The sequence below is a fragment of the Drosophila montana genome, unplaced genomic scaffold (assembly GCF_035044405.1).
Source record: "Drosophila montana isolate Dmon_TW-CO22-7 unplaced genomic scaffold, ASM3504440v1 contig_3213_1, whole genome shotgun sequence".
Lineage (NCBI taxonomy): Eukaryota > Metazoa > Arthropoda > Insecta > Diptera > Drosophilidae > Drosophila > Drosophila montana.
This window is the reverse complement of record NW_026998093.1, coordinates 797,915-815,618: the sequence shown is the minus strand read 5'-3', so window position 1 is coordinate 815,618 and position 17,704 is coordinate 797,915. Positions and strand designations below refer to the sequence as shown.

Sequence of the window (17,704 nt, the reverse complement as noted above, 5' to 3'; positions counted from 1 at the left end):
GAAATGTGATGTTCGGTGCTGCCAGATGGTTGAAAAATAGGCCATTCGCTATCCGCCAATGTGCACACATCGCTGGCCCACATTACAGTGTGTACACATGTTTTGTGTATTCTGCATTCTCCGCCGGCGTGAATTTTTTTTGCAATCGAAAAGCAGAATTTAAAATTAAGAAAAATATACATACACTGCATATTATTAATAAAGAAACGAACTGATTGAAAAAGTATTCAAAGTGCGTGAGTGTGAAAATCTATTTTAGCGTATCCAATTGGAATTTTGCGCCGAAATTGTAGATTTTTCATTGCCATTGCGGCGTTGTGTGTATAACAAGATGGCGTCCTCGCAAGTCTCAAACAAATCGGGCTCCGGCTGGCCGCGGCGCGGCAGCCAAGGCCAAGCTGACGCCAGCATCAGCAATAATGGCACACAAAAATATGCGCCCAATCAAGCATTGACCATAAACCGCACAATCAATCTGTAAGTAGTTTCTGTACGATATAATGGGGAACTTTAAACACATTTCTTTACCTCTTCAACGCCAGCTACCCACTAACCAACTACACATTCGGTACCAAGGAGCCGCTTTTTGAGAAAGATCCTTCAGTGCCGTCACGCTTCCAGCGTATGCGCGAGGAGTTCGATCGGATTGGCATGCGTCGCTCTGTAGAGGGCGTACTGCTTGTGCATGAGCATGGATTACCGCATGTGCTGCTGCTTCAACTTGGGACTACATTTTTTAAGCTGCCAGGCGGTGAGCTGAACGCAGGCGAGGATGAAGTAGAAGGTCTCAAGCGTCTTCTCTCTGAGGTGAGTCAATGAGACGCATAACAAATTAAGATCGCAGTGTAATGCAATGTGTTTGGTTTGCAGACGCTGGGCCGTCAGGATGGCGTCAAACAGGATTGGATTGTCGAGGACACCATTGGCAATTGGTGGCGCCCAAATTTCGAGCCACCACAATATCCATACATTCCACCGCACATAACCAAACCAAAGGAGCACAAACGTCTGTTTTTGGTGCAATTGCATGAAAAGGGTAAATATCCAATGCGCTAGCCAAAAGTGTTGTCCCGAGAGTAGGTATTGATGACGGCCAAAAAAAAAGTACCCTTCTAAATACTTTTATAAACATATAACCTTGTAAAGTTATTGCCAAACCGATACGCTAACAAACCTCATGTCATATCTTTTCAATGCTGTTTAGATACGGACAGGAACGCCAGTTACGATGTACCCTGAGCTGTTCCAATAGCGCCGTGTTGTGTTGTGTAATCTCACGCATCTGGCATCTGCCCAACCAAGCATAGAGCTCTTCCTCAACGCTCTACTCAAGAGTGCAAACAAACTGAACAAACAGAAATGAAAAGAATCAGAAACAGATCGCATAATGGCCCCGAGGCGCATACAATTTTAATTAGTTCGTCGATTCTAGTTCAATTTTTTGTACAAAACTTACTTCAAATTGTATTTGTTGCTCTCAGAGTTGTTGGCATATTTTGCGCATATCCCGAAATTCTTTGATTGTTCTTGTTGTATTAATTTTGTAAATATGTCGACACTTCTGTAAGCCAGAGAGCGCAATCCTACACACGATACTCATTTTTTCTTTGTTATGTGTTGAGCCTTTATTAATCGGGCAGGCAGGTGAAAGTTATAGTTGAAAGTGCATTGTAAAAGTTGCCGGTTGTCGTCTGTTAATGCGGACAAATCTCGCGTGTTGTGCTGATTTGCGTGCATATGGCAAATGCAACTGGATTAGGCAGGCAGTCGCAGTCGCTTCTTAAATAATTTAAGCACTCGTTTATGTAACAACAATTATAACTCTGTGTTTAGTACTTCCTTGACATCATCCATTATGCAACACTCGCGTTCACACGCACCATGTATAATGAATGTTGCTCTTAATGGTAATCGAAATTATGTTCTTATCACAATAATTAGTAGACTTTGTTTGATGCCCAAAATCGATGGCTTTATTGAAGTCATATCCGAGTTGATTTGAATTTTGCGCATCAAGAACAAAATCTATTAATTTAGTTTAACGAAGTATCAACAACTGTGAATGTAAAACAAAAAAAAAACAACCATAATACAAACTTTTATATATCATACGTAATTACGGCAGCGAATCTTTCTTATGTAAATTGTTTTGTATAACCGATTGTAATTATCTAGTTATTGCAATAATCATGTGATTACCATAACCCCTTATTATATCTAATGCTCTCTGCTACATACATAAATTCTGTCTCTATCGTTTTCTGTAATCTAGCACTATTTGCTGTGCCCAAAAATTATAAACTTGTTGCTGCGCCCCTATTCGAGCTGTACGACAATTCACAAGGCTATGGACCCATTATATCATCGCTGCCGCAGGCGTTGTGCAGGTAAGACATCAGATTCTATGTGTATACTATGATTTTCCTTGCTAACTTATACATTCTTTACAGATTCAACTTTATCTATATGTAAGGCAAAGGCGCAGATTTAACGTCGCTGTCCCCCACTTTCCCCCTAGATAGGCTGCATCACCAACGATAGCTCTACTTTATAATTTACAGCACCTCAGCTGGGCGCGTCGCATGTAGATGATTTCCATTTCATTTGTATATGTGTGTGTGTGTTACGTACATATTTGTATGGCAAATTAAATGGAAAAAGACCAAGCGGCATGTGCTTGGCATATATAAATAGAATTGAAAGTTTACTTTATTTTGGACTATTATTGCAATGCTTAACTAAATATTACAGAATACATTTAATTTGGTTCGAGGAATTGGTATATTAGGTATGTGGGCCACTTATAGCATATATTCGCTATATATCTGTTCGTAATAATCGCGTTTGCTGCAATGGAAGATACGCACAGTTGTTGAATAACATTAATATTCTATTCGCTAATAATTTGTTTGCTTGACTGCTGTTAACTGCATAGAGCTACAGACTGTTAATGTTGCTGTTGTTTATTAACATTCAACTGCGCTTTTAAGTGCGTGGGTGTAACAAATGAACTAATTAACATAACAAAAAACTACAAAGCGAACAACAAAAGTGAACTAAAGCAAACAGGAACCGTTGTGTTTTTCTCTAGTTTGTTAATAAGTATATCTTAAATGCTAATTTCATATTAATTGTTATGCATATTATATGTTTATGACACGTACAAAAAATGTAAACACATTAGCAACTATTGCTCGCAAATATGCTGATATCTCTTGTATGGCTTTACCACAACTTATTGTGATAGAATTTTAGATCGTTAAAGCCCTGATCGGTCAGGCCGGCCGTTGACGACACAGTGGACATGGCATCTGTGTTGTCCTGACCGGGCGAGGGGATCTCATTGCCCAACGGACGGTTGATCTTTACCACGCCGAAATCTTCGCGCTCCGGCTGATTGAACTCCATCTTGTCGCTAGGCATAACGGCCATGCCCACGCCAAAGGAGCGATTCTTCATGCCAGTGTGCTGCTTGCTCAGCTGAAAAGCCGGCGGCTTACGATTCTCACCAATAATGCTCTCAACCACCTCCGGCGAACGCACTATTGGCGGAGTTGGGGTGTAACTCTTGGGCGGCGGCGATGCTGGAGTGATCACCTCCTCGGATACAGGCTCTGGTTCCGGTTCACGGTCAAGCTCCAAGTGATAATGCTCGAGAACATCGCCAACCGAGTGCAAATTCTGGAATTGTGCGGCAAGTTCGGCAATGTCGCTGCCTCTGTTGAAAAAGTTAACAGAGGCTGTTAAATAACATACTACACTAAATGTATATCAATTTAATTTTCTTGTTGATTTTATTGCACGACAAATGAAAATAAATTAGACAAAAAACAATGCAATAATGTTAAGAGTTAAAATAAAAATTTATACAAATGTAATCACAATTATCAGGTATTTTGTGTAACGGTTCCGATCGAGCTGACTACCCGTGCCGTGAGTGTGCGTGTATGTGTGTGTGTGTATATGTGAAGGTTTAAGTGATGGTAGAGGTGTGTTGGGGGGTGTGTGTGCGGCGAGTGCAGTCTCCTCGCTGATTGTACATTAAGTAAATTCACTCATAATTAAAACCTATGATAATGCAAAATTATAAATAATCTTCTATAAAAAGAAAGCTTTGTACACTTGATTAGTTGATATTTGTTTTCAATGTAATGCAGCCGTGTGTGCGTATGCGTAATTATTTGATTCTGAAAGACAACAAAAGAAAGAAATGAAACCAAAATGACAAATTATAAACCGAATGATAAAATATGCTCAGGTGTTAGTCAAAATAATGTCAAAAACAAGGATTAGCGACTGGGATTACCTGTTAGACTCTGCGCTGCCTCCGCCGCCGCCCTTGCTGGAACTGGCGCTGCCCGAGTGAATTATCTGCACGAGGGTTGAAGAATAAAGATGAAAATGAACATATTAAACATCTAGGTCATATCTGTCTTTGTAAAACTAAGTATTAGGGGTACTCATGAGAGTGCCAGTATATATTTTGCAGTTACTTTCCTTAACCAAAGTTGTTAGAAAAGCAAATTGAAAAAAAAAACGGTCGATTACACTAAACTTATTTAGCTCAGCGGTAACCAAATGAATTGCTTTATTAACAGCCAGAATGTCGCCTAAATGAATTACAAACATTTTGAATACAGGAAACAAAAAGACGCATACCCCTCCGCCTGGCAGAATCTAGCACAAGTGTCAAGCGAAGTTTTATTCTCCACACGCGGTTCGCCCTTATGAACAGCCCCTTGGCACGCGGCCAGAAAGCAGCCCAAATAGCCGCGGGGTTGGTATTTCGCCACACTCTTAGGGGTTGACCCACAAAATGGGCCACACCACCCGCAGCGAAAGTAGCGACACCAAATTTTCAGTAAAATAAAATACGAGTCTTTATTTACAGTGAAATTTCGTGTCAGAGCATGGAAGTTTCGAGCTGTTCTGGCAAAAAAACAAATTATTCATCTTTCGTTTGTTTCGACTTGGGCAGTATTTAAGTCGGGAAAGGTGAACCGAGAATTTGGAGGGGGGAATTTGTATTATGTTTGTGCTGCAACTAGCTGCTGCAGCGGCTGCTGCTGTTCGTCGGGGTCTACTTCAAATTTGGATGCATTGTGATCACCAAGCAAAGCACCACTTCTCTCCAGGGTATGGGGCCTGCGCGCAATCCCCATACACACACGCACACGCATCTAAATATGAGCTTGAATTTCGTACGCCAAAGTTCTCATTTTCATTTAAATTTTTTTAGACTTTTTCTTTGATTTTTTGTTTGCATTCTGGAATGAATTTCTGTATGGGATTGACAAAAAGCATGTGGTCTACTGCAGCGGCAGGCCAGCATCGCCGTGCCCCAGTTCGGGCGTGCGCACCAAATAGATGGTCGTCTGGCAATTGGGGCATGTGGTGCACATTTCGGCGGCTGGAGGCACAGCTCCAGCGCCCGTTCCCTGCGAGGGCTATGGGATTGAGGTGTCATTAAATTCAGATACGCATGCAACTTGTGGCATATTTACGTAGCCCTGTTGCTGCTGCTGCTGTTGTTGCTGCTGTTGCTGCTGCTGCTGCTGCTGCAACTGCTGGTACTTGCGCGGCGACAACTGGGCGGGCGGTTGCTGCTGCTGTTGCATTTGCTGCTGCTGCTGCATCTGTGCTTGAGCTTGAGCTTGAGCTTGTGCATCCTGCTGTGCCAGCTGCTGTTGCTCAAGGGGATTCTGTTGCTGCTGTTGCAGCTGTTGCTGTTGATGTTGGTGTTGCACATGGGCGCGTCCACTGGGGTAAGGCTCATGGCGCGTGGGTTGACCAGCAGCCGGCTGCTGCACGTATTGCGTCGGTTGCTGCTGTTGCGGCATCGACTGCTGTGTGGGCACAACAGTGGCTGGTGCCAGCTGTTGTTGCTGTTGTGCTGGCGGCGGCTGCTGTTGTAGAGGCACCTGCGCCGGAGCCAGGTTTGAAACTGCTTGCTGTGGCATCTGGGCAGACTGCGGCGGCTGTTGCTGCTGCTGCTGCTGCATTTGCGGCTGGTATTGCATTTGCATCTGCGGCGCCTCCTGGCCCGAGGCAACTCGTATGGGTGCAACGGCGGCATTTGTTGCCGGCTGGTTGCTGGCCACGGACATGTTGCCCTCCAGGCCCGAGTGCCGCAAGCGTGAGGGACGTGCAAAAGCATTGGCTGCCATAAAGGAATCGTCCACATCCTGCAGGCCCGAACGGCGCTGGAAGGGATCCTGGCGATAATTCATGCGGCTCAGCGCATCTAGCGGACTCTTACGCGCCTGTCGGGGGGAGGGGGAGGATGCTTTATTGGAATGGACGCGCCAGCTGATCATCTTACATTTTCCACACCCTGCTTGGCCTGGCTGGGCGTCAGGCTGACCTCGCTGCCGTATTTGCGGGCCATGTTGGCAGGCGGCACCACCCCGTGACGTGACTGCAAATCAAAACAGAACTACACACATACGCACACACACTAACACACACAGAGAGGCCGCAATCGCAACACAGTTGCTGCTTCAATTTAATTCAACTTACGGCAACGCTCGTCTTGGACGCTCCTTGGCGTGTTGCTGCCACATTACCACCACGTTTTGGATCCATAATTTATATTTCAATTGATTAAATGCTAAAATTCGCAAAATCGCACGTAAAACTTTGGCACGAAATAGCGCGTCGAAATTGTATACGATTACTTTTGTTTTCTAGTTCGGATTATATAAAATTACGCAAAGCGAAATAATTTGTGTTTTGTTCAGAAATAAAACAAGAATTCGTTGTGAATCGTGTGAAGTACAAATGTTAACTAAACAATTCGTAGAGCCCCAAATGATTCGAACAGCTAAACGATATGACACTGAGCTACAGGCATGCTAAGATCAAGCTTTAATTAAGTTTTTTTTAAGTCCAATATTGAGATTTTACTTTGGAACGATGCAAAAAATGAAATAAACAAATCAAAGACAAACAATTAATCACACATACACTGGCTGTTAAATAAGGCAAAACACACACGCACGCACACGCACACACACACAAGGGCTAACAGAGCTCAATGACACTCAAACTGCACTTGGGCTATCAGTAGCATTCAAACTGTTAACCTGTAGTGCACGGAACTTGGGAACTTGAACTTGAACTTTTGAACATTTAATGTTTGAGTACCTCGGCCATGCTGCATGTGGGACGCGGTGCACCATACCGTCCATTTGGTGAGATCTGTGTTATTTGCTGCAGCAGCGACTGCTGCTGCTGCTGTTGGTGCTGCTGCTGCGAGTTGCTGCCGCGTCGACCGAAGCGCTTTTGATGGTTAGCCTCATCGCCCAAATAGGTGGCACCAAAGAGTTGTGTGTTAGGACTTGGTTGGTTGATTCATGTATTTGGTAGTTGTTTTGTTTGTTGATTATCGTTAGTAGGCGCAACATGTGGATTGAAAATAGTTAACATTTATTACACTTAAATATTACGGGCATATATTCCAATTATAATTAGTGACTTTTTGATACGTTCGCTCAACTTGTTAGCTTTAAATCGTGATAAACTCACATAAATTAATTAATTAATATTAATTAAACAAGAAAGAAGAGTTAACTGGTAAAAACCGAAGATTAAACACTCTTGCAGATGTCTGATACGTTTCTATACATAACGGTTTTTATAAAACTGCATTTTCTGTTATCCGATTTTAACATTTTTCTGTTAATCTTTTTATTCACGTTTAGTGAAGTTGGGTTAGGAAATTTCTATACATAACGGTTTTTATAGAACTAAATTTTCTGTTATCCGATGTTAACATCGGAGTTAACATTTTTTATATAAAAGGACCGATTGCTCCCAGGGAAGTTAATGAGATGATTGCCTAGTTAGTTATGTTAAGATATCTTGGGATACCAACGAGTTTTTCATATCAATTTAAATTTGTTTATGGAAAGTATGATATAGTATAAATATATGTATTATCTACGATGTTTCATCAATAAACAGACAGACGGTTAGCTATATCTTCAGCCTGATCATGATCACTTCGATAATATCTGCTTATAATATGCCCCGCAAAGTGTATAACAAGTTGAGCAAATCGGATCAGATATGAATATGATACATAAAGATAGGAGCAAACATATAAAGTGAAAGCGCAAGCAACAAGCCACCGTTAATAGATTGCATACATTTTTCTTAAATTTTATTTATCGATAAGTGCTTTTCCGCAGGCGATCAATTTTATCGCACACGCCCACTGGAAACAGCACACAGAAAACAAATGACCTGGTCGGATGTTTGCGTGCGATATGCAAATGTGCTGGCCAAGAAATGGGCAACTAAGCCAAGTGAAATGTTTCCTGCAAGGCGCAACGCCTTAATTAACCTACTGCCCCGCCACGAAGCGCAGCGCCAATCAACGCTCCATCGCGTGGAAAGCACAAAAAATATATAAAATAAAAAACAACTCACCTGTTTGTTATGTGGAGGCCATTCTTGGCGCGCTGTGGTGAATCGGCATGTCCATTTCTGGAGCCATTCTGGGATGCCGCATCGTTAAAGAAGCCCTCGTAGAGCACAAAGTTATTGGCCTGGGGTATGGTGCGCACTAGGCCATAGTGCTTGCCCAGAAAGGCCAGCAGCTTCTCGGATGGCCTATCCACCGAACACTTAAGTGGTGTCCATTGCTCCTCACTCAACATGGTTTCGAACAAACGCTTGCCTAGTCCAGCGCGCTGACGTGTCTCGTGTACGTAAAAGTCCAAAATTGAGGGCGACTGCTCCATTTTGCGGGTCTGCCCCTTCTCATCGAACAAATAGAGATCTTTGGTGCCGACCTTAAGCAGGCCAATGACAGAGCCGCTGCAAAGAAACGTGCACAGTCATTAGTTGGTCTGGATGACAGGCGAGGTCAATGGGAGCTGGCTCACTTGTTGCCCGCCTCAGGATCAGCCAGCAGATAGATGGTCTGGTTCTCCGACATGCGCAGGCGCTGAGCCGTGGTCACCGGTTTGTTCAAGCCTTGCGATGTGGCCGACAGCTGACCCAGACGATCAATTATCTCGGACATCTTTGAGGTGGCATCTCTGGGTGCGTGAGTGTGGAAAGCGTAACGGTTAATTGACTTACGGATCAAATTGGGTTAACGAGAAGCCCGCGTACAGTTTCAATACTCACAAGCACTGACGCCGATCACCTCGAAAGGTGTGCGGCAATAGATTGGATGCCACTTTGATAATTGGCTGCGGAAACAGCGGTTTGATGTCGAAACGGAAATCCACCATAATTGCTGCTGCTGCTGCTGATGAACGTATAGAACAACTGAAATTGCAATTGAGAATGCCAATTAAATAGAGCATTGCAAAAAGGCGCGTTCAATTTGATTATCACTGTGTCAGTTTGTCGGTTTGGCGCATCCACTTTTGGGTGCGACTTTGTGTGGGAATCACCGCACATGCAATTCACTGAATTGTAGTTGTGGCCGATGCATGATTCAGCAAGTCATTGAACACGTGTAGGTGTGCCGACAGGCAAAATGGCAAAAGTAAATAACAGTCTGGCAGCTTCTTCTTGCGCAATGCTGCCAGCCTATGCGTGGGTCCTTATTTGATCCGATAACGATATCCGTGTAATATGCGTAATTTTTATCGTGTCATTCAACTCATTAATGGAAAGTGGGGCAGATTGTGGTTACAAAACTCCTGTCATAGTTTATTGTTGATATGCGAGTGCAACGAACTGATGCCGGCAGAAAGAGAACGATAAGCGCTTTTGTAATTACATTTCAGTAGGGGCGGGGCGAGGCAATCATTTCGAGCACATGCAAAACTTTTCCCGTTGCTATTTTGAGTAGTTTTGTCAGCGACAAAGTTAAACAACGGGCTGCAGCTGCAGTCACCGTCAACGCTGCAGTCGCTGTCGGCGTCGCTGCAGCGCAGTCCGAATGTCAAAATGCGATAGCAACAGCAAGCGCACAAATGACGTGTTTACCGCGTGTGGCCCCCAGCAGAGGGGGTTGCCTTGCAGTTGTCGTTCTTGTTGTTTATTTGCCCAACAGCAAACTGTTGACGTTGCTATACACCGACTCTCTCTCCACGAAGTGCTTTATAACTGTTTATAAGCCAAAGCGCATGATCTAAAACAAAAACAAGAACAAAACCAACAGACCGCAAAAGGAGCGTGCGGGGTACAGGCTGCATTTCTTGTTGTTCCCCTTTTGGCTCATCCGTCTTAAATACGTGCATGCACACATACATACATGCGCATAAGTAAATATGTCAAGTATGTAGTGTGTGTGAGAGCGTGAGAGCAAGCAAAGGAGCTGAAATCGCGTGTAAAGAGCAGGCGAACACGAGTGCAAGCGAGAGGGCGGTGTGCGATCAAAGCTCTTACAACTTAACCGTTAATCAGCAATAAATGCAGTTGGAAACAAAACGCTTGGCAACTTGCGGCTCGGTTCTATTTAATCGAAAACAAATCAATTAGAAGCAGACAGATCACAAATAGAAATATTTTTTTAATATGTAATTTTATTTTTGCATGCATAGTGATGAAATTAAATAAAGCAATTACACGGTCTTCAGTCTGGCTACAGCTTTTTATTTTTCATATATTTTTTTGTCTATCAGCTGATTGAGCAACGACTGGAGGAAAAAAACAAGCCCTCGTCTGAGGTTAGCACCGGGGCAATGCGTGTTCGGGAGAGCCCCTTCCATAGCTTACTCGTTTGTTGTGGGCGTGTATTTCATACAATATCGTATTGTATGTATGTACATACATTTGTATATTTGTGTATGTATGTGTGCATGTACTTACAGCGACTTCTCAATTACAATTAAACAAATAGACGTCACCGTCAAATGTCTCAACAAATTTCCTAATGACTAGCTAAAATATAATATACATAGGCGTATTCTATTATCGAACCTTAGTCACACACACGTGGCTGGTCAAAGGCCAATAAAAATGAAGTGTATTCAATGTATGCATGTGTACACATACATACATACATCAGTTTTATAGAGCCTGGTTCTGTTCTTTGACACGACAGAAATTTAGCTAGCCAAAAGCTGACTTGAGTCAAATTTATGCAGCAACAAGGTCAATCGATAAATGTAAGGCAAGCTAAGGGAAAAACTTGACGCCCAACAACCGGTGCTGTTGAATTTCTGACAGGTGTTTGTTGTCCAAGGCAACAAGGAGACGGCCCCGGCAATTAAAACTAAGTTTTTAAATTGAAGTCGTTAGCTTTTTGGGCTTTAAATGTGCACGCAGCTGAATTTATCGTTATCGATGCCACCAACTGCACACAAAGTGCATAATCGCTGGCAATGAAATACATTTGCGGTCCCGGGCCTGTTGTTGTTTTCAACACGCCTCGCAACCGACGATCAAAACAACTTGTTATTCCTCAAAACAACAATAACAACAACTGAAGCATTATAAAGCCACAGCGAGTGCAGTTCAATTTTCATTTCTTGTTTTTGTTGTTTGCATTGCACGCGCCACACGTAAGTTTTATCTACTCGACAAGAGAAGCAGAGAGGCCAGAGACAAAGAGAGAGACAGAGAAGATTGGTGCTGAGCGCCCGATCAGTGGTCTGTTACGTTGCGACGTAACGCGTAACGTATGACTGAATTGCATCAGCACTTACAACGTGCCCCTGTTTATTTAACATACATATATTTTCCACATCCATGAAAATTTAAAAAGGAAAGTAGTCAAACTGTTTTCATTTAGCCATCAACTTGGGCTTCGAATACCCTGTATTTTTTTGTATAGCACCAAACATTATCAGCTGATAAGACAATATTCCGGTTTCCAAAAAACTTCTGTACTCAAGGTTTCCAAACGACTAAAACAGTCAGACAAATACATAACACCAATTTTGCGACCGATACCCTACACCTTAATCAGTATAGCTATGTTTTATTGTCCCGCTTATGATAAGCGACGACCACCAGACATGAATGGGTCGCAAAACCGGTCAAAAGCGGTTTTAGTAAGCACTCGAGCGACAAGTGACACTTTTTAATTCTTCAGCTGTTCAAGATTTGATTAAGACAAATAAACATAGACGTCTCGCTCACGCGTGACTGTGCAAAGGTTCACTAGCGTCTTTGAGCAAAGCAAATTTGGGACATTCGAAGTAGGTGAACTGATAGTCGGTATAGAATCGATATCTGTGGTAGCTGTTTATCGACAAACATTGTAAATGTAACAGCAAAACACTACACACACTCATAAACATGCAAAGTTGTTATTGGTAGTTATCGTATGATCGCCACACACAGGCACACATACAGAGACATGTGTGCGCGCTGGTCAGCGTCGAGACAATGCGTCTGACAGCTGCGAGAGAGAACGAGAGAGCAAGCGAGTAAACTAGCAGCGCGCTGCACTTGTGTTTGTTGGCTCGAGTTTTCTTATAAGGGCGACCAGTGACTGGTGGGAAATCAGTTGTAAAAGGCCAGCCAACGCGTACAGATCGTGACGATCGTCCATTAAGACTATATAATTTTCAATAGCTGAATACCAAAAAGCAAGTTATGCCAAGCTGACAAACACTATTTCATATCCAAAACAAAAACAATAAACAGCTGAGCAGATAGAAACGCGCGTGTGCAAAAAAAAGGAGAAAAAGAATACATACATATACACGCATACATACACGCTTACAACGGAAAATTTTAGAGGCAAACGGCGTGCGAACAAAGCAAAATCAAAACGTACCAGAGCAGCGACACAGCAGCTTTTACGTAATTTGTAGAATCCATAGACAACGTGCAATCCATTCGAAAGATGAGCAGCTCCGTGCTGAGCATGGCACGACCCAGTGCCACCGCCACCACCAACGGCTGTGCTGGCACCACGGCAACCGCAGCGACGGCCACGCTGCTCGCCCAGCAGCTGAATGCGGCGCTGGCCAATGGCAAAACTGTGTCCACTACGCCCATTGTGAACACCACCACGCCCCCGAAACAGCCGTTGCAGGCAGCCAAGATCATACAGCAGTCGCAGATTGTCTGCTTCGATGTGGACTCGACCGTCATCTGTGAGGAGGGCATCGACGAGCTGGCCGAATTCTGTGGCAAGGGCAGCGAGGTGGCGCGTGTGACCAAGGAGGCCATGGGCGGCAGCATGACCTTCCAGGATGCGCTCAAGATACGCCTCAATATCATACGTCCCTCACAGCAGCAGGTAGCCGACTTCATCAAGCAGCGTCCCAGCACTCTCAGCCGCAACGTAAAGCGTTTTGTGGCACAATTGAAGGCGGACGGCAAACAGGTATATCTCATATCAGGCGGCTTTGATTGCCTGATAGCGCCCGTTGCCGCCGAGCTGGGCATTCCACTAACCAACATGTATGCCAACAAAATACTCTTCGACTACAAGGGTGCCTACGACAGCTTCGATGTCACCCAGCCGACATCGCGCTCCGGCGGCAAGGCGGATGCCATCGGCATGATTAGGAAACGGCAGCCAGCCGACGCGCTCATCACCATGATTGGCGATGGTGCCACCGATTTGGAGGCTGTGCCGCCGGCCAATAATTTCATTGGCTATGGCGGCAATGTGGTGCGCACAGAGGTCTACAGACGCGCCCAGTATTACATAACAGACTTTGAGCAGCTGATGTGAGTGCCGCACAGTGGCGGCGGGAGTTGGGGGACAGGAGAGGCACAAGAAGGGGCGCTTTGTCACCACAGCGAATTTAGTATTCCAAATCGGCGTGTTATAGTTTATAGGCAACTAATTTAAGTATAAACCTACATATTAAAATATAGATATAATGAAATATGTACATGCGTGTGCATAAGTTTATAGCCACTTGGTAAACAATAAAAATAATAGTAAAATTAAAGTTACAAAATGTTTAAGCGTTCTTTTTCTATATGGAGTGAATATTTTTTGCAAAGAAAAATGTCAACATAAACTATATAAAATACAGAAACATATATACAGAAGAATTAGCTAACTTAAGGACATTTCTGCCCAAAAGGAGCTGCCCGTTAGTAGAGCTTTTACTGTAAATACAATTTAATCAATTACTGGCATGCCAAGATTATTCTAGAAAAAATGCTATTTGCACCACTGTAAATATTTGTATGTATATGTATATATATGTAGTTTATTGCCCCTTCCAAGCGCATTTAACAGAGCTGTTAACTAGCAACGCAATGCTGCGATGACACTTTCCATTTGCTACGTGCCTGCTAGAGAGTATCATTCCAACATAAGATACAGAGCGTGAAATGGAAACGAGAGTTCGTCGCGCTCTTTTTAATAGCGTACTACTAAAAACTGACCCAAAGGTTAAAGCCATTGGGCACACTTTCTAAAAGTAATTAAGGTATAAATTTGCCCCTGTTAAATATTTAACAACTGTTTCAGCAGCATTTAGCTAAACAAGAAGCAGCCAAGGTCGTGTTCGCGTGGGTGTTATCGATAGAATTACCGATAAATGTTAACCGGCATGAGTTGTTTGAGGGTCAACGTCATCAGCTTTAATCGGCGCTTGCTCTAGTCTAGGCCATATTAGGAGCGACGCGGCTGCTGCTTAAAGCGGCAGAGGCGTGAATTAAGGCCAAATTAAATGTCTGGACCGTTGGGCGGCCAGACCTGAAGCGCTTAGAGCGGCAATTAGCGGAAGGCACCAAACGATGAGATCACCAACAACAAAAACTGAGTACAAAACATAATTATGTTTTAGAGTGGCTTAAATAGAAGTGTAAGTGTAACTGTGTGTGTGTGTGCCTGTGTGTGTAGGTTAGAATGTGTGTAAGATTAAAGACTCCAAGGGACTACCGCTATGACGCAGTGCTTAAGGCAACAAAAGTCTCATTCAAATGACGCACGAATACCGTTTTTGAATATATGTGTGTTCGTATGTATCTGTGTGTGGCTGTTATAAATATTATTTCAACCTGTAAATGACGTAAAAATGGTTTTATGCTCACTGAGCCGCATCCAAAACAGCAACAGACGCACACACACACACACATACACAACCAATATGAAGAAACTGGCAACAGAAAGTTTGATAAAATGGCTAACAGCGCAATTAACTTACCTGAACAATAATAATCTGCAAATACGTTGATTTTATTTTATATATAGTTTTTATAGTCAGCCGACGCGTCAGCGTTCCAATCAGATTCCAATTGCACGGCTGCTGCGTTGGCGTAACCGCTGCACAGATTTGCGTTTGCTTGTGGGGGTTGGCTGCAGTTGCGACTCCGGCGCGGGGGTGTCTCCGTCAGGTTTTGTATGCTGCCTTTGGTGCTTTATCGATTGTTAATTTAAATTTCTGTGGCCAAAATAAAAATATTTTCTAATTCTTCGGTTTTGAATTACACCCTAAAATTTGTTGTATTTATTGAACAAGTTTTTATTGTCTACTGTTGTTGCTCTTGTCTGAGATGTGTACCACAGCAAGTTGCAAGAACAGCAAAATATATAGCTTAGCAGTTTATGCACGTAATAATTTGTGAATATATTTTTTTGGGTATCTTTTTTAAATTTAAGGTATGTTGACTTTATATTACTTCTTTTGCCAGCTTTGACGATAGCGCATCGACTCTGAGAACAACTGTGTATGTATATGCCCCGCTTGAAAACACACAGAAAACCGACACGCACGATATAGCGTCCGACCAAGCGTTGTTGTATGCACGACAGTCAAATAAGATATAAGCGTTATGTTGAAGCTTTAACCTGCCACAAGCTTTTTAACTAGCAACAAGCTGAACCGAGAGGTCGCTTACAGCAGCTGATTGTTGGAGTTGTTGGGCGATTTCTGCTAAACAAACTGTGGCGGTCGGTCGATATGGAGTGAAGACATGTTGGGCACACTGACAGAAGAACTGTTAAATAAATAAAAATATAATTTGCGAAATACTACATTATTAAAAGGCCTGAAAGTGGCAAGATCTCTGCATTACACACGAAGCGAGGCTCAAAGGACCCGGATTCCAGCGTTTTGTAAATTATGAATAATGTTATTTAACAGCTGTTATCGGACAACTGCAACGAACCAAATGAACGACATGCAATAACTCAGGTTCGTTCATTCTGTCAAGTGAGTCATTCGACGACTCGATACAACACTACAAACAAAGGACACACAGGACGCCCAAAATACGCATACACAAACGAAATGCCACGGAATGGCGGCGATGCCGGCAACGGTGGCACAGGCTCCAGTGCCACTAGCGATGGCTGCATATATCCCGACGACGTCATATTGGAAAAGGGCGTAACATTCAATGTTCGTTACACGGGCTGCGTTGAGGTCAAGACCTCCATGAAATCGCTGGACTTTGAAACGCGAACGCTGCTCGCACGGTAGGTGATAGAAAAACCAAAAATCAATCTCCACAAGCTGCTACAGCATCTAATTTTAGAGAGTGTATTAATCGTGTGTGCGAAGCAGCTGGCTTGAAGTCTGCCAGCAAACGGCGTCTGGACAAAAAGTTGCACAACTTTATATCGGAGCGTCCGAGCATGCAGCATGCGGGCACAAACATCATCATCAACGTTTCCAGTCGTGCGCTGACTCTCAGCAATGTGGAAACGGGCGAAGTGATTGCCAATCACAATATGCCCAGGATTTCGTTTGCTTCCGGTGGCGACAACGACACCCTCGACTTCCTGGCCTACATCGCCAAACGCGAGGGCGACGAGTGGCGCGCCTGCTATGTCCTGGAGTGCGCTGGCGGCCAGAGCGAGGACTTGATCGTGACCATTGGCAAGGCATTTGTGCTGCGTTTCAATGCGCTCAGCAGGCAAAACGAGCATGCAGCTAGCGCTGCCGCAGACAATCTGAATCAGAGCTGCAAGGAGAATGTCAAAGAGTATTACAACGATTTACCGAACAAGCTGCCTCCGGATTTGCCTTGCGAGGAGCAGCAACAGCCGCTGGCACAACTGCCGTTTAATCCCCACGCACCGCGCGTGGCTCAATTGAATTTAAAGAAACCGCGCGATCGCTTGAGCAGCAATCTCATCGATCTTAACTCCCCGCCCCCCGATCAAACCACCAACAAACTGGCCCTTGGCAACTTCGATCCGCTGCAGGCAGCTTCCGTCGCGGGCCCCGCCCCTAGTTCCATACGCGATGTCTTCGATGGGCCACAGTGCCCGCTCACTGCCGAAATATGGTTCCATGCTGCCATCTCTCGCCCAATTGCCGAGCGTCTTTTGCAGCAGGATGGCGACTTCCTGGTGCGTGAATCCCAGGGCAAGCGCGGTCAGTATGTACTGACTGGACTTGAGGGGAAAACACCTAAGCACTTGCTGCTCATCGATCCCGAGGGCGTGGTGCGAACCAAAGACCGCATATTCGACAGCATCAGCCATCTGATCAACTATCATTGGGTTCATGCACTGCCCATCATATCGGAGGATTCGGAGCTGGTCTTGCGTAATCCGGTGCGCAGGCCCAATCTGGATCAGGCGGCTGACAGCGCATAAATACACAAACCATATACAACTCTTCATATACCATATATCTATATATATACATATATATATTCGTGTACACACTTAGATTTACATATGTGCACTTGTAGAGAATATCTTTTATATATCGTCTATCATTGTATAAAAACAAACCCATTTATTTATGGATCGAATGTATACACATTTATATGTGCATGTCTACAGTATTTTTCATTAAAATGAAAATAAACCAAACGATGCATTTTAATATCAATTCCATTCACCAATTATTTGTCGCTT

General features: G+C 43.8%; 5 protein-coding genes across 9 annotated transcripts; 3 read left to right on the top strand and 2 right to left on the bottom strand.

Annotated features, from left to right (window-relative positions):
* The first annotated feature begins 161 nt into the window (after positions 1–161).
* On the top strand, positions 162–2,696 carry Cpsf5 (cleavage and polyadenylation specificity factor subunit 5). 2 transcript variants are annotated; one of them, XM_064688711.1, is made up of 5 exons: positions 172–477; positions 543–807; positions 871–1,036; positions 2,273–2,387; positions 2,451–2,696. In XM_064688711.1, the coding sequence occupies exons 1-5, from the start codon at positions 332–334 to the stop codon at positions 2,470–2,472; spliced, it is 714 nt and encodes a 237-aa protein (XP_064544781.1). In that variant the 5' UTR covers positions 172–331; the 3' UTR covers positions 2,473–2,696. The 2 variants fall into 2 exon arrangements, with proteins under 2 accessions (XP_064544782.1, XP_064544781.1); XM_064688712.1 differs by lacking the exons at positions 2,273–2,387; positions 2,451–2,696 and adding an exon at positions 1,205–2,120 and having other exon boundaries at positions 162–477.
* Atat (alpha-tubulin acetylase) lies at positions 2,692–15,734 on the bottom strand. Of its 3 annotated transcripts, XM_064688696.1 has the most exons (8): positions 15,511–15,734; positions 15,036–15,272; positions 9,139–9,282; positions 8,892–9,047; positions 8,434–8,823; positions 7,147–7,339; positions 4,307–4,371; positions 2,692–3,718 (listed from the first exon to the last, which is right to left on the bottom strand). In XM_064688696.1, exons 3-8 carry the CDS (start codon positions 9,243–9,245, stop codon positions 3,226–3,228), a joined length of 1,404 nt encoding a protein of 467 aa, XP_064544766.1. In that variant the 5' UTR covers positions 9,246–9,282; positions 15,036–15,272; positions 15,511–15,734; the 3' UTR covers positions 2,692–3,225. The 3 variants fall into 3 exon arrangements, with proteins under 3 accessions (XP_064544766.1, XP_064544767.1, XP_064544768.1); XM_064688698.1 differs by lacking the exons at positions 2,692–3,718; positions 15,036–15,272; positions 15,511–15,734 and adding an exon at positions 3,774–4,187; XM_064688697.1 differs by lacking the exons at positions 4,307–4,371; positions 7,147–7,339; positions 15,036–15,272; positions 15,511–15,734.
* LOC135432857 (uncharacterized) lies at positions 4,856–6,791 on the bottom strand. 2 transcript variants are annotated; one of them, XM_064688705.1, is made up of 4 exons: positions 6,520–6,791; positions 6,323–6,436; positions 5,505–6,263; positions 4,856–5,447 (listed from the first exon to the last, which is right to left on the bottom strand). In XM_064688705.1, exons 1-4 carry the CDS (start codon positions 6,583–6,585, stop codon positions 5,310–5,312), a joined length of 1,077 nt encoding a protein of 358 aa, XP_064544775.1. In that variant the 5' UTR covers positions 6,586–6,791; the 3' UTR covers positions 4,856–5,309. The 2 variants fall into 2 exon arrangements, with proteins under 2 accessions (XP_064544775.1, XP_064544776.1); XM_064688706.1 differs by having other exon boundaries at positions 6,323–6,418; positions 6,520–6,790.
* Positions 12,420–13,826, top strand: aay (phosphoserine phosphatase). The gene has a single exon (XM_064688707.1). The coding sequence runs from the start codon at positions 12,764–12,766 to the stop codon at positions 13,601–13,603; it is 840 nt and encodes a 279-aa protein (XP_064544777.1). The 5' UTR covers positions 12,420–12,763; the 3' UTR covers positions 13,604–13,826.
* A 155-nt stretch (positions 15,735–15,889) lies between the features above and the next one.
* On the top strand, positions 15,890–17,659 carry Shc (SHC-adaptor protein). Its single transcript, XM_064688699.1, has 2 exons — positions 15,890–16,309; positions 16,369–17,659. Exons 1-2 carry the CDS (start codon positions 16,122–16,124, stop codon positions 17,435–17,437), a joined length of 1,257 nt encoding a protein of 418 aa, XP_064544769.1. The 5' UTR covers positions 15,890–16,121; the 3' UTR covers positions 17,438–17,659.
* The last annotated feature ends 45 nt before the right edge of the window (positions 17,660–17,704 follow it).

What these genes read in the sequence shown, in the direction of transcription:
- Cpsf5 (XM_064688711.1), top strand. Translation starts at nt 332, where the DNA reads ATGGCGTCCTCGCAAGTCTCAAACAAATCGGGCTCCGGCTGGCCGCGG. An exon ending in TCAAGCGTCTTCTCTCTGAG is followed by an intron (nt 808 to 870) that starts GTGAGTCAATGA and finishes TTTGGTTTGCAG; the next exon opens with ACGCTGGGCCGTCAGGATGG. An exon ending in GGTGCAATTGCATGAAAAGG is followed by an intron (nt 1,037 to 2,272) that starts GTAAATATCCAA and finishes TCTGTAATCTAG; the next exon opens with CACTATTTGCTGTGCCCAAA.
- LOC135432857 (XM_064688705.1), bottom strand. Translation starts at nt 6,585, where the DNA reads ATGGATCCAAAACGTGGTGGTAATGTGGCAGCAACACGCCAAGGAGCG. An exon ending in CGTCCAAGACGAGCGTTGCC is followed by an intron (nt 6,437 to 6,519) that starts GTAAGTTGAATT and finishes GTATGTGTGTAG; the next exon opens with TTCTGTTTTGATTTGCAGTC. An exon ending in CCAAGCAGGGTGTGGAAAAT is followed by an intron (nt 6,264 to 6,322) that starts GTAAGATGATCA and finishes TCCCCCCGACAG; the next exon opens with GCGCGTAAGAGTCCGCTAGA.
- Atat (XM_064688696.1), bottom strand. Translation starts at nt 9,245, where the DNA reads ATGGTGGATTTCCGTTTCGACATCAAACCGCTGTTTCCGCAGCCAATT. An exon ending in GGTGATCGGCGTCAGTGCTT is followed by an intron (nt 9,048 to 9,138) that starts GTGAGTATTGAA and finishes TCACGCACCCAG; the next exon opens with AGATGCCACCTCAAAGATGT. An exon ending in CCACATGCAGCATGGCCGAG is followed by an intron (nt 4,372 to 7,146) that starts GTACTCAAACAT and finishes ACCCTCGTGCAG; the next exon opens with ATAATTCACTCGGGCAGCGC.
- aay (XM_064688707.1), top strand. Translation starts at nt 12,764, where the DNA reads ATGAGCAGCTCCGTGCTGAGCATGGCACGACCCAGTGCCACCGCCACC.
- Shc (XM_064688699.1), top strand. Translation starts at nt 16,122, where the DNA reads ATGCCACGGAATGGCGGCGATGCCGGCAACGGTGGCACAGGCTCCAGT. An exon ending in ACGCGAACGCTGCTCGCACG is followed by an intron (nt 16,310 to 16,368) that starts GTAGGTGATAGA and finishes ATCTAATTTTAG; the next exon opens with AGAGTGTATTAATCGTGTGT.